The sequence below is a fragment of the Leptidea sinapis genome, chromosome 32 (assembly GCF_905404315.1).
Source record: "Leptidea sinapis chromosome 32, ilLepSina1.1, whole genome shotgun sequence".
Taxonomy (NCBI): Eukaryota; Metazoa; Arthropoda; class Insecta; order Lepidoptera; family Pieridae; genus Leptidea; species Leptidea sinapis.
Genome location: NC_066296.1, coordinates 3,373,976 through 3,388,959, shown reverse-complemented (window position 1 = coordinate 3,388,959; position 14,984 = coordinate 3,373,976). Strand labels below are relative to the sequence as shown.

At 39.1% G+C, this 14,984-nt stretch overlaps 1 protein-coding gene across 2 annotated transcripts in view; it reads right to left on the bottom strand.

The window, feature by feature from the left end:
* The window catches only part of LOC126974524 (uncharacterized), a 103,864-nt gene that overhangs the window by 23,867 nt on the left and 65,013 nt on the right, over positions 1–14,984 (bottom strand). For both annotated transcript variants that reach the window (XM_050822035.1, XM_050822036.1), the window contains exons 6-7: positions 13,933–14,073; positions 12,459–12,605 (exon numbers count right to left, since the gene is read on the bottom strand). In XM_050822035.1, coding sequence (XP_050677992.1) covers positions 12,459–12,605; positions 13,933–14,073 — 288 coding nt within the window. The remainder of the gene's footprint in view (positions 1–12,458; positions 12,606–13,932; positions 14,074–14,984) is intronic.

Below are 14,984 nucleotides of genomic sequence, written 5' to 3'. Positions count from 1 at the left end.
AACTCAACCCTTCTCGCCAACTTCCTATTTCTCAGGCGGCCATTTGCATTACTTTCTACGCATAAGCGTTCAACAAAATGACTTAAATTACTAGGTAGTAAAAAATCCTGTTGAATAGTAAATCACATATTATTATTTTAATAATATTTATCCTACCAGCTAATTCTTCGTATTCCACAGTAAATAAAAGTTAACAGTTATTCATACATGTTTTTTGTTTCTATGTTTTGTTTTTATGTTTTACAGTCAACGCGTATACGGCGTGTCACTCACCCACTAAACATCAGCGTAAATATATAGAGTAGGTATTAATTATATTAAGTAATGTAAAATACAGTTATAATAATCGCATTTTAATCATTTAAAATATTTTATTTAAATAAAAACAAGTATTACAACAAACTTTGACTCACCCAAAAATTATAATCTAAACTAATAATATTATAAAGAGGAAACATTTGTCTTTTTGTATGTATGTTTGTAATGTTTTCACACAAAAACTACTGGACAGATTTCAAAAATTATTTCACCATTAGAAAGCTGCATCTTCACTGAGTAACAAAGGCTATTTTACATTTCCAAAAAAAAAAAAAAAAATAGGGATTCCTAATAAAAAACAATACTATAACCCAAAGTGTCAAAAAATCTGTCACCGCGTGTGTTGCGGAAACAAAAAAGTCTTATTCAAACCTTCTTTATATAAATGATATAAGTTTTCTTTAGTGTTAAGTTTTCTTAAGTATAGTATTAGTTTAAATCATTTGTAAGATCCGCAAAGTAACGACTACTTCAATAAATTTTCAAACCTTCTTGGTTTAGGCGCCTCGGGGGCTGCGTGGAACAAAAAGTTATTTATTATATTCATATTTCTGTATGCGACGGGTTGTTTGCTGATAAAATAAGTTTTAGTATTGGTTTGATCATCATTATCATTTCAGCGGAATACGTCAGTGGGCGACTGCTGGACAAAGGCTTACCCCAAAGATCTCCACGACGATCGGTCTTGCGCTGCCTTCATCCAACCTAACTCGGCAATCTTGACCAGATCATCGGTCCATTTTCTGGAGGGCCTACCAACACTGCGTCTTCCGGTACATGATCGCCATTCGAGGGCTTTGCTGCCTCAACGGCCATCTGTCCTTCAATCTTTGTGTACTGCCCACTGCCACTCCAGTTTTGCAATTATCTGGGATGTATCGGTGACTTTGGTTATCCTAGGGATCTCCTCATTTCTGATTGGATCTCGCAGGGAAACTCCGTGCAAAGCCTTCTCCGTTTCTCATAAGGCCTAGTATTGGTTTATGATAATGGCAATTTTTAGTTGCAGCTTTACAGTTGAAACCACCCGTACATGAGAATAAGGGTTTTGACTGACAGACCGACGAATAACGAAGGTAATACAGATAATTCTCAAAATTAAGCGATTAAAATTCTACATCAATATTACGGCTGTATCCATTAGCTAGGAGTACTTACGTATTAGCGGAAACGCACAAGAAATCAACACAAAAATCTATTTTTTTTATTTTTTTTTTATTTTTTCCAACTTAGACAGATAACGGCGGCCCTAACCGGTCACGGTCCTTATTATAAACATCTGTGGCCGATACATACAGTAACACGTACACTATACCTACATACATTTACAGTACACATAACTGTTATTACTATCTATTTACTATTTATTATTACTAATTATTATTATCTATCATATATATTGTCTTACACTACAATAACTACAATATTAATATTCACAAACATACAAATTAATATTAACAATAATCCCAGATATAATATTCAGTATTGTGCAGTGGAAATCCACCGCATGTAACCGGTGAATATTGCGCCTGCGCAGAACGAATATCGTTCAACGACCCGCGCCCGCGCCGGTACAGGAGTCGTGTCTTGATCATTCGCCGCGAAGCCCGTGTCGCTTGTCTATAAGATTTACCTACTTTGCAACTGTCGTGTCGTAATATCTGTACCTCTAATTACTGTGTTTTCTCCTTCTTTCTATATTGTAATGGTTTAACTTCATGTGTATCAGTCTACTTAATGTGTGTGTGAATTGTTAAAGTATATTAAACTGTCATAGTGTTAGAATTGAATTAGTTTTATTAAATCGCTATCAATACCACCATATCACTACTGATAGCCACCCAACGACCATAACTGGTGACCCCTGAAGAACACAAGTATACCAGATAATCCAGGTACAACTATGAGTGATAGCAGTGAATTTGTAACAGATGTTGGTTCGCGTAAGGACGACAACGTGACAACGCGGCGAACTCGACGAGTGCGCGTTTCCACTGAGCGTGAAAATAAAGGAATGCAGATTATAAAAATTAAAGTTCCCCCGTTTTCACCCGAGGATCCGGAATTATGGTTTGCACTTCTAGAAGGTCAGTTTCTAAGCCACTTTATTACTGATGACGTCACAAAATTTTATAATGTGACAAATAATTTAGACGTGCAGTTTGCAAAACATGTGAAGGATGTAATTATTTACCCTCCACCTAACAATAAGTACGACAAGATTAAGACAGAGCTTATTAAGCGCTTATCCGCTTCGCACGAGAAAAAGGTTAAGCAATTGTTGATGCACGAGGAGCTCGGTGATAGAAAACCTTCACAATTTCTGAGACATTTGCAAGACTTGGCTGGCCCTTCTGTACCTGATGACTTTCTCAAATCCATTTGGTCCAACCGACTCCCGCACAATATCCAAACAGTACTGGCGTCACAACAAACCCAATCTCTGGAGCAGCTGGCAGACCTGGCAGACCGTATCCATTAGCTCACGTCACCATGTAACGTCACCGCTGCTTCCTCAAGCAGGGCATATACATCGAACCAGTCAGATGAGATTGCGGAGTTAAAGAAGATGGTTCAGCACCTGACTCTTAAGCTGGAAGAGCACACTAAGACTTCTTGCTATTCTATGGACCGCTCGAGACCACGTGACCGTCGCCGCTCATCATCGCGACACCGGAACCGGTCAGAATCCAGCTATCGCAAGTTCCCTGTGTGCTGGTACCATAGCAAGTTCGGAGCACAGGCGCATAAGTGCCTGAAACCATGCGACTACAACAAGGCGGGAAACGCCGCCGGCAGTCGGTAGTGGCGACAAACGACTGTCCATTCCGCACCATCCGCAGTATGAATGTCCAGTTTTTGGTGGACACCGGCAGTGATCTTTGTGTCTACCCTCTCTCTGCGCTTCGTGAACGTCGAGCCAAAAGTAACTTCGAGCTCACCGCGGCCAACGGGTCTGTTATAGATACATTTGGTTTTATTGAGCTCAACTTAAATCTAGGCTTACGGCGCAATTTTCCATGGAGATTTATTGTAGCTAATGTAACCAAGCCAATTAAAGGCGTTGATTTTAATAATAATAATAATAATAATAATAATAATATCTTTTATTTGACACACACATGAAACATTACATTGCTACAAAAATAAGAATAAGAAAAAACAAAAATTATAACTAAAACTAACCTAGAACATATTTTACAAAGAATAAATAAATAACTTTACCAAGATATTATAACATAGCAGCTGTGTGGCAGTGTGTATCAAAAGGGATGCTACTCAGGTTACCTGTGACAATTGGTCACAGCACTGATTTTCAGTAGCTCCCGTTTGACGCTTCACGTCGCGGTGCTGAGTAATAAATTATAAATATTTATCACAACATAATATTATATAATAAAAAAAACAAAGAAAAGTCCAACCTAGTACTGTTAATGCCTATTATTTTTGAGCAACCAGAGCTGAATCAATCTGACTCGCCATTACGTATTTCTTCATTGTTACTCGAAAGTTTGAAATTGTAGTGAGGTCACGCAATGGTGGAGGCAGGTTGTTCCAGCATTTGGTCGCGCTATAACGAAAGCTACCTCTGAAGGCAGCTGTATGATGTTTAGGCACGTCTAGCATCCAGTGTGATGCTCTGGTACTATAGGCCCTGTTTTTATCTCCTAGCCAAGACAGTTTTTTATATAGGTAAGGAGGCATATGATATTTTACAACTCCAAAGAGTAAAACTGCAAAATGCGTGCGCCTACGACTTTCCATATTGGGAACTTTGGCATCGTTTAGATATGGTGTTATGTGGGATCGAGGTGGAATATCCCAGCAATAGCGAGCACACGCGTTTTGAATGCGCTGAATAGAATTTTGTGTACGAACAAGGATGCGATCGCCATAAACCGTATCACCGTAGGTTAATTTAGAAAGCACCAGTGCATCACATAGCTTCTGCCGGAGTTTAGGAGTGATGTGATTTCTAATACGGTAGAGTAATTTTAGGCGATAAAAGCAATTGCATATTACTTGGTCGATATGTTTGTCAAACCTTAAGCTTTCATCGAACACAATGCCAAGATTCCGAGCTTCATTCACGCGTCCCAGCGATATTCCCTTAATATGTATCAATGGATTAGCTTGTTCAAAGTTTTTTATAAGAGAAGGTGTACCAAGAATCATATATTTAGTCTTATCTGTATTCAAGGCTAAAGCACTTCGTTCCGACCACTCAGCAATACGTTGTAGATCAGCGTTCAACTGATTTATGGCAACTTGAATCTGATCTGTAGGAAACGAAATGTAAAGCTGTATATCATCCGCGTATATGTGATACTTGCAGTGCTCTATATTATTTATGATATCAGCAGTGTAAAGGTTATAAAGTAAAGGGCCAAGAATAGATCCTTGCGGTACACCTCTTGATATCGACTTATATCGGGAATAACGTGTGTTTCCACTATCGTCTGTAACAGCAACGCTCTGGTACCTATTTCCAAAATAACTTTTGAACCACAATACAGTCTGATCACTGAATCCATAATAGACAAGCTTAGAAAGCAGCAATTCCACATTGATAGTGTCGAAAGCACGGGAATAATCTAATAAGACTAACACAGTGCACTCACCCTTGTCTTGTGATAGCAAAATATTATCCACAACGTCTATCAATGCGGTGGTGGTACTCCTACCCCTTCTGAACCCAGATTGCAGGCTTGGAAGTATGCCATTAGTTTCCAAGTACGTCATAATTTGGCCATGTACAACTTTTTCTAATACCTTAGACATACATGGGAGAATACTTATTGGTCGAATGTCTCTGAAGTCTAATGGATTTGCAATCTTGTTTAGTGGACGAACGATAGCTTTTTTCCATTGATCCGGATACGTGCTTGTGGTCATAGAATTATTGACTATCTGTGTCAGGACTGGCAAAAGGTCAGCTTGAATGAGGCGTAGCATTTCGAGAGAAATACCGTCACTACCAATGGCTTGAGATTTCAGTGTTCTTAGAATTTTCAAAATTGTAGACTCATATACAGGTTCAAAACAAAAAACGGTGTTACTGTATGAGTTATTCATAAAAAAATTGATATCAGCAGTAGGAATTTGGTTAACTGCTGCTACAATTAAAAAATGAGCATTAATAGTATCCGGATCATTAAGGTGTGACGGTAGAGCGATTTCTTTTTGCGGCTTGATGCGTACTTGGTTTTTTATGTGCTTCCAAAGAGTCTTAGGTTTATCTAAATTCGAATTGATGTATTTATTAAAATATGCAGCCTTTTCCCTCTCTATTGCCATTTTAGTAAATTTTTTAAGCTCAATATAGTATGGTCTGTGCTGAATATTTCTTTTGGATAAGGCTAGGGCTTCATCACGTTTTTTCATCATCAGTTTGATGTTGTACGTGATCCACGGATAGGATTTTTCCCTGATATAAATAGTTTTTACGGGTGCGTAGGAGTCGAAAAGGGTAATTATCAATTGGTTTAGACTCTGTACCATGTCACCAACGTTGTTGAGTTTGCATATGTTGTCTAATTTAAAGTTTAATAGTGCGACTTGAAATTGATCCGTATCTATATCTTTGATAGGTCTATAGGTTATCCATTTAGGCTTAAATTTTTCTTTCATAATTTTTAGTGTGCAGGATATAAAAGCGTGATGGCTAAGTACTTCAATATGATCAACAGTGATGTTGTGGACTGGAGCGTCGGTACATACTAGGTCTAGTAGCGTTTGACTATTGTTAGTAAAATGTGTAGGTTCAGTAATATATTGAGTGAGATTCGTGCGTTGTGTGAATTGGTGTAATTTAATTGTGTTAGTGTGGTCGTGATTCAGAAGGTTTATATTGAAATCGCCCAGTAATATGATGTGATCACACCATGCAAAAGATCCTATAGATTCTGATAAAGCGTCCAAAAACACGTTACTATCCATCCAAGGAGGTCGATAGGCCGTACCTATAACGATAGATTTTCTACTAAGATTTAACTTTATCCATAGCTGTTCAACTTGTGGACTTGGTGGGTGTGGAAGTATACGTACATTGAGACCCCTTTTTAGGTAAAATCCTACACCTCCCCCACGTGTTCGAACACTTATAGGACGTGGGATATGTTTTAGTCTATAACCTGGTACTAAAGGTGCACGACCTTCTTCCCCATCTTTCAACCAAGTTTCATTTATGGCCATTACATCTACAGCGTGTCTTTCCATTGCAACAATAAATTCCTCATGGTAAGTGCTTAGCGAGCCTGGATTTAGGAGACCAACTTTCAAATAGGTATTTTTGTTTTCACCCATATTTGAATACAGAAACCACAATTGTGGTGTTCGCATTCAAGGAGCAATTATCTAAACAGTAACCTAAGGAATATTTGAAAAGTTTTATATTGTTTTGGTCTCGCTCCAGTCTCGAGTCAGAATAATAAGGATATGCTGATATTGATATTTTCCCATTTCCCATCAAATCAGTTATATAAAAATTATAGTACGATTCTTTATAAAAGAATAATATTGACATAAAATACTGCCACATGACTGCGTCGATGTAAAACGAGATTAAAGTTATACATAGATTTTTCAATAAATCAATAAATATTTTCATTAAAAAGTATTTGTTGGACAAGAAAATTACATTATTTGGCAACATTAAAATCATATCAACATAATATGAAAATTTCAGAAAAGGTATATGAACTTTCGTTTCATTTTTACAGCGTGTGCAAACGTAATATAACCATCTCAAAAATATTACAAATAAACTACAGTAAGAAGTACAGCAAGAAAATGTCAGTAAGTTGTAACATATTATACTTAAATTCGACAACAACAAAATATAATAATGATATAAACAACAAAACATTAATGATTCTGAGTTCGGTAATATGAAAATATAGAAATAATAACCCGACAAGAAAACAAAATATACAAAACAGACCAAAAATATTATTAAAAATAAAACACATATATAATAAACAATTACTGTAAGTTTTAAACCGGACTGCATCCAAAAACCTTGGATATATCTTCTTCTGAACGGATGTTAAAGGACTTTGCTTTTGAATCTCGCCTTACATAGACTCGACCCCCACGCGTCCAGATAAAACGCCATTTTTTTTCGTTTCCCTGCTGCCTAGCTAAATAAAATAAAAATCGGTTGTACTGCGTCAGTCTCTCATTGACATAAACTCGACGTGTCGGGACCTGCGCAACAATTCCCGATGTATCGACGCCTCGCCGTACTCGGGCAGCCTGAAGCATGGCATCGCGCAGGCGTCGGCGCACAAAACGTACAACTATAGACCTTGCGCGGGGGGGGTCGCGGTCCGTGCTCGATAGCGGGGCAGTAATCGGGCCGCGGCCGTCCGCGCTCGCGTCGCCGCCGGTTATAGATCGCGGTACGCGCCCGATGCGATGCGCACTTACTATATCGCTTTCATCCATATCAACGCCTATCTTTTGAGCAAGGGTTAATACTAGGTGTACGGTGTTTTCCCCTGAGTTCTCTGGAATGCCAGTTATATCTAAATCGTTTAATAAACCCTCCTGTTCGCATTCGTTTAGACGCCTTTGTAGGTATTCTACCGAGACGGACACCGCGGACTGCGTTTCATTAGAGGTATGCTGCTCAAGCTTCGATATTCTCGCCTCTACGCCATCAAGTCTTTTACAGCAATCATCTACCACGTTTGTAAGGCGGGATAGTTCTAATCGAAATGCCGAAATCTCCTCGCGTAACAATCGCATTTCCCGGGCTAAGATAGACGAATCATCTTTTTGCTGCTCAGCTTCCATGCATGCATTCTCAGAGTTTAACGCTTCAACAGTTTTGCTCTGACATGTTTTGCATTGCCATTTCGCTTGTTTTGCATTTGGGCTTAAGTTGAGTGAGCATTGTTTATGACATAGTGAATTACAGCTGATGCACCTAGCACCATCTGCTGTCGACAAGAATTTTCCACATGAGGAGCATTTGTAATTCACCATTTTGAAGGACGTATTTTATTGAGTGAGTTTGCAAAAAAATCACTAGTCTGGTTTTATTTTAAATAATATATAAGTATTAATGTTTAGGCAACAGTTTATAAGTTTGTTTTATTAATTACACAAAACCTGGTAAGTATATGATCAAAACAGACCTTCAAATAGTTTAGATAGCGTTTAAGATTCAAATACACAGACGTTCGGTGACCGTTGAGAGAACAAAGGAATACCTGCCGTGTCAGCTGATCGTCAGCTGTTATTTCACTAAACACAACACTTCACGGTTTTTCTCCAAATGTTTTATATTTAAAACACTAGGCCACACTGCTATAGACAAACACAAGTACTTTTTACACTTTTATTCGTTTTAAAACTATTTCTTTATAAATTTTATTTATGCGAACGATGTTTACACCTTAACGTCAAACGTCAAATCTATATTTTCTTGGTTTTTATAATTTAATAGTAGATTGCCGACATCAACGCTTACTAGACAATACTACAACCTTGTCAGCAAATGCTTGTATTGCTAATAATAATGTATTTTCTGTTAAGGTTCCAACAGGCGACACGCGCTTTCACGCTATTCTGAGTAAGTATCCGGAAATCACACGCCCCGCAGGTACGCCGGCGTCTCCAAAGCACAATACGGTACACCACATTAGGACCACACCCGGCCCTCCTATTTCATGTACCCCTCGCAGACTGGCACCGGATAAACTAAAAATCGCCAAGCAGGAGTTTGAACTCATGCTTAGCAATGGTACAGCGCGTCCCTCTGATAGTCCCTGGTCTTCTCCCTTACACCTTGCACCCAAGAAGGAAAACGGCTGGCGACCTTGTGGTGATTATAGGATGCTTAATTCACGGACCATACCTGACCGTTATCCTATTAAGCACATCCATGACTTCACCCACGCTATTTCTGGATGTACTGTCTTCTCGACAATTGACTTAATGAAGGCCTATAATCAGATTCCCGTTTTTAAGGAGGATATACCGAAAACCGCGATCACTACTCCCTTTGGCTTGTATGAATTTCCCTTTATGACCTTTGGTCTAAGGAATGCTGGTCAAACTTTCCAAAGGTTTGTTGATGAAATGACGAGAGGCCTCGACTTTTGCTACTGTTTCCTTGATGATTACTTAGTCTTTTCAAGGAGCGAAGCCGAGCACGAAGCCCACCTTCATCAGCTTTTCAACCGCATGAAGGAATACGGCGTCCTCGTCAACACGTCAAAATGCGTCTTCGGTGCACCAGAGGTAACGTTTTTAGGTTATCGAATATCTGCATCTGGCATTAAGCCATTAGATTCTAAGGTTCAGGCTATAATAGACTTCTCCATACCTGCGACAGTCAGACAACTCAGGCGATTTTTAGGGATGCTCAACTTCTATAGAAGATTTTTACCCAAGTCAGCTGCCATACAAGCCCCTTTAAACGCTTTACTTACTGGCAACGTCAAAAATTCGCATTCTGTCGACATTACAGGAGAAGCTCTATTAGCTTTCAATGAGTGCAAGCAAAGTCTGGCCAATGCAGCATTGCTAGCGCACCCCGACTGTCAGGCGGATCTTGCTCTTGTAACAGATGCTTCCGACCTGGCGATGGGTGCAGTGTTGCAACAATACAAAAATAACATATGGGAACCTCTCGCATTCTTTTCGAGAAAGCTGAGTCCTTCTCAACAAAAGTACTCGCCATATGACCGGGAGCTATTAGCTATATACGACAGCATTAAATACTTTCGTCATATGCTAGAGGCAAGGCATTTCACAGTGTTTACTGACCATAAGCCGCTCAGTTACGCTTTCAATGAAAGGAAAGCTAACTGCTCACCAAGGCAATATCGTCACCTCGACTACATCTCACAGTTCACGACCGATATCAGACACATATCAGGTAAAGACAATGTCGTCGCTGACCCACTGTCGCGTGTCGAAGAACTACAGATGCCAGTAGATTTAAATGTTTTGGCCTCATCGCAAGAGTCAGACGTGGAATTGACTCAACTTTTAAAAGATTCTTCACTTCGTCTGAAAAAGTTGAAGCTTCCAAACTCTCACATGGAGATTTATTGTGACATCAGCACCACAACGCCTAGGCCCTTTGTCACTAAAGACTTGCGGAGACAAATTTTCGATAGTCTTCATAGTCTCAGCCATCCAGGCGCTATCGCAACGGCTAAACTTGTTTCCGAGCGATTCGTTTGGCCTGGAGTACGCAAAGACTGTCGTGAATGGTCTCGTCAATGTGTGCCATGTCAACGGGCAAAGGTGCATCGCCACGTTACTTCTCCATTGGGCAATTTTGATCTTCCCCGCGCTCGATTTGCTTTTGTGCATGTCGACATCATAGGCCCTCTGCCCATTTCACAGGGGTATCGGTACTGCCTAACAGCGGTGGATCGTTTCACTCGCTGGCCTGAAGTAACACCTATGGTGGATATTACCGCTGAAACGGTTGGGAAGGCATTCATATCGTGGATATCCAGGTTTGGATGTCCTACTGATATTGTCACTGATCGTGGTCGACAGTTTGAATCGTCACTTTTCCAATATCTTGGAAAAATGATCGGATTCAAGCATCGCAGAACAACCGCGTATCATCCAGCCTGTAACGGGCTAGTCGAAAGATTCCACCGCCAACTCAAAGCAGCTATAATGTGTCACGCGGATTGTAATTGGGTAGACACATTACCCTTAGTCCTGCTTGGGATAAGGAGTGCATTCAAAGACGATCTTAAGTCATCTTCTGCCGAACTAGTGTATGGTGAGCCACTACGCCTTCCTGGAGAATTTTTCCGGGCTGGTTCTTTTAACAGCACGGATATTTCGGATTTCACCTCTCGTCTTCGCCAATTTACAGCAAAGTTAACACCGATTCCAGCTTCTCGTCACTGTAAAGACAAAATTTTCGTCTACAAAGACCTTATTTCGTGTAGTCATGTATTTTTAAGAGACGACACAGTACGTGGTGCTTTACAGCCGCCTTACACCGGGCCTTATGAAGTTCTGGAACGGGGTGAAAAGACCTATAAAATACAAGTCAAAGGGAAGAGCGTTACGGTATCCATAGACCGACTCAAACCGGCCTATATACTGATGAACCCCTCTAACGAACCTCTTCCTATTCCCACTCCTATCAACAACCACCAACCTAGCCCTGTACTTCACCCTGACCCTATAGAGCAGAGTGCCCCAGCTCAGGGTGACATCAAAAGGACTCGTTCAGGCCGCACAGTCCGATTTCCAGATTATTATCGCCCGTAGTGACGGTCTCGGGGGAGTGATGTGGCCGATACATACAGTAACACGTACACTATACCTACATACATTTACACAACACATAACTGTTATTACTATCTATTTACTATTTATTATTACTAATTATTATTATCTATAATATATATTGTCTTACACTACAATAACTACAATATTAATATTCACAAACATACAAATTAATATTAACAATAATCCCACATATAATATTCAGTATTGTGCAGTGGAAATCCACCGCTTGTAACCGGTGAATATTGCGCCTGCGCAGAACGAATATCGTTCAACGACCCGCGCCCGCGCCGGTACAGGAGTCGTGTCTTGATCATTCGCCGCGAAGCCCGTGTCGCTTGTCTATAAGATTTACCTACTTTGCAACTGTCGTGTCGTAATATCTGTACCTCTAATTACTGTGTTTTCTCCTTCTTTCTATATTGTAATGGTTTAACTTCATGTGTATCAGTCTACTTAATGTGTGTGTGAATTGTTAAAGTATATTAAACTGTCATAGTGTTAGAATTGAATTAGTTTTATTAAATCGCCATCAATACCACCATATCACTACTGATAGCCACTCTACGACCATACATCTATTTAATATGGGCATAACTGGCAGCCCCATGTGCAGGACCTGCATGGTGGCAGAGGAAACTTCTACAGGTGTAGCAATTTACCGTGCTCAACATCTTGGTACCCCAAACACACTCCCAAAGTTCTTTAAGAAGGAGAGGAGGTTGCTAAGGTTTCTGAAGGCTGTTATTCCTGCAACCCCAATGGTAGGAATAACAAATATATTCCCACACACGCAGAATAGGCGCACAGTTAACAGGCGGAAATTAGCCCTATTAAACCATACCAATAGGAGTCCTTACCCCACTTTTTCAGAAAGTCATCGCTGAGATCCTGGCGCGCCGGAACGGGGGGAGGCTGCTTCCCGTGTTGACCCTTCATGCGCCATTCTGTCAGCTTCTTGTGAAAGTCTGCAGATAGCTCGTCCTCTGTCGCAACTGGTCGAGAGGCTGGTGAAATTAATTTACAATGTTGTTTTGATCTCATTATATGTAATATTTTGTAGAGTCGCACGAGTAATGCGCTTGTCACTTTGAAACAAAAGTCGTAACAGGACTCTTATGATGTAACAGAAATATAATAATATACATACATGTTGAATATTTGTGTTTTTCTTTGTTTAAAAATTATAAGAATTTGTTTTTATCGAAAAATGCTGCATTAGTATCTAGAAAATTAAATTCCCTATTTAATGACGTAAATTTTTCCAAAATAATTCTCCAGTATGGAGCTTGCTAGCTAATTTATTTCACCATGAAATTAACTAGAAATTTTAAAATCCTGTTTCAGTGTTTATTACATAATATCTAGTTTGGAAAATAAATCATATTATTTACTTCATAGAACTCAGTTTTTATGTCCTATAGAACTCTCATTCGCCTCTTAATTATATGAGCTATATCAACTATCACACCATTATTGGTTGCATATTACTTCTTCTCGGCAAACAAAGATGCAGCTGAGCATAAACCTGTCCGGCATCCCACAGGAATTTAATGTGGATAGAATAGCTTGGATAGGTCTTGGACATTTACTTGGAGATCAGATCTAGGATGAACTGATAAAGGGCTAGATTAAGATGACCAGGAATATGTTAATAAGCAAGCCTAGTGTTTGATGAGAGGGGAAGAAGCTAGCATCTGCCCAGGTGAATGCCGTATTTATGTATTCCGAAAAAAATATATTCTAAACAATAGATATAATATGCACTTAAAAGTAAAAAAATAATTGCATATTTTTATACAATCTAAGTAATCTTATTCTAGTTACACTTATTGTTATTTTTGGAATCATAAACATAAAAATACCGAGGAACTGAGAACGTCCTCTTTTTGTTTGAAGTCGGTAAAAAATTGGTGTATCGTGTGATTTATAATATGAAAATGTAAAAATATTATGTAATTAATTATCCTTGTTGACTTGATGGATCATCAACGAAAAAGCCAACTGGGGCTTCAAACTTAAAATTTTGCACTAAGGTTACTAAAATGACGATATTGGATTTTTCTTCCCTAATAGAATAAAATAAGTTTGATTTGAATTTCACTTCTAACCCCCAAAATTTATTGCTTTTTTTTTCTATTTTTGTGTGAAAATGTAAATGCTTACCAAGTTTCAACAGTATGGTTCTTATAGTTTTGGAAAAAAGTGGCTGTGACATACACGGACAGACAGACATGACGAATCTATAAGGGTTCCGTTTTTTGCCACTTGGCTACGGAACCCTAAAAAGGGATAGATCGTGAGAGCGAGACAGAGAGAGCGAATATTACGCACGTAGCTTAGCGTGGTGAATGTTGAGTTTCCCTCGTCTGTCGGAGAACTCCCTCCCCAGGCGTGTCTGCAGCGCGGCGTAGTCGCGGGCGATCTCCTCGTATACCGCGCTCGCCTCGCAACCACTACTTACACCTTCCGTCTCTGAAAACAAAACAAACAATAAAGGGCCCAGTTGTTTTCAAGTGGGGCTCTTTTTAATTACATATATTTTTAATATTTAAAAGAAAAAGGTGCACACTTAAAAATATATTATTATTGATAATATTATTTTGATTTTAATTAAATTTTTTTCTTCATTAAAACATTCATCGATTGTTTAATATCCACCCATATTTTTCTAGGAATATGATTCTGAGTAGAATTCATAACGTGATTGGTAAATTGTTAATTGATGATGATGATGGATAGCATATAGGTAATGAATAAAATCGCACACCAAGTGCTGTATAAGTGGTCTGAGTTTTGTCTTACTAATATTTCGTACTGATTTACTGACGTACCTATTTCTCTTTCTAGTATTCTTATCGTATAAATGAAAAAAATGAAATGACTGGGACTGTTACAAACTTTTACTAGTGCGAGGCTCCTTTGCACAGGAAACCGGCTAGATTATGGGTACCACAACGGCGCCTATTTTTGCCGTGAAGCAGTAATGTGTAAACATTCCTGGTACAGTCTGAATGGCGCCGTAGCTAGTGAAATTACTGGGCAAATGAGACTTAAGATCTTGACTTAAGATGTCTCAAGGTGACGAGCGCAATTATAGGGCCTCTCAGAATTTTTGGGTCAGAATCAGCTGAACGTCCTGCTCATCTCGTCCCTTATTTTCATAACAAAATACAATACTTTTTCTTTGAAGTTTATATTTTTGCAGGGAATCTCGTGTACTTATTAGTACTTTATTTATTACATGCACTGCACATTGAAGAATTATAACTAGGTGATGGACTTAATATCAATACTGGAAACAAACATAAACTCGCAATTCCATCTACTAGGCTCCGTAAAATTGCTAAATCTTTTAAAGTGGATTGTGTTATATTTTAACTTGC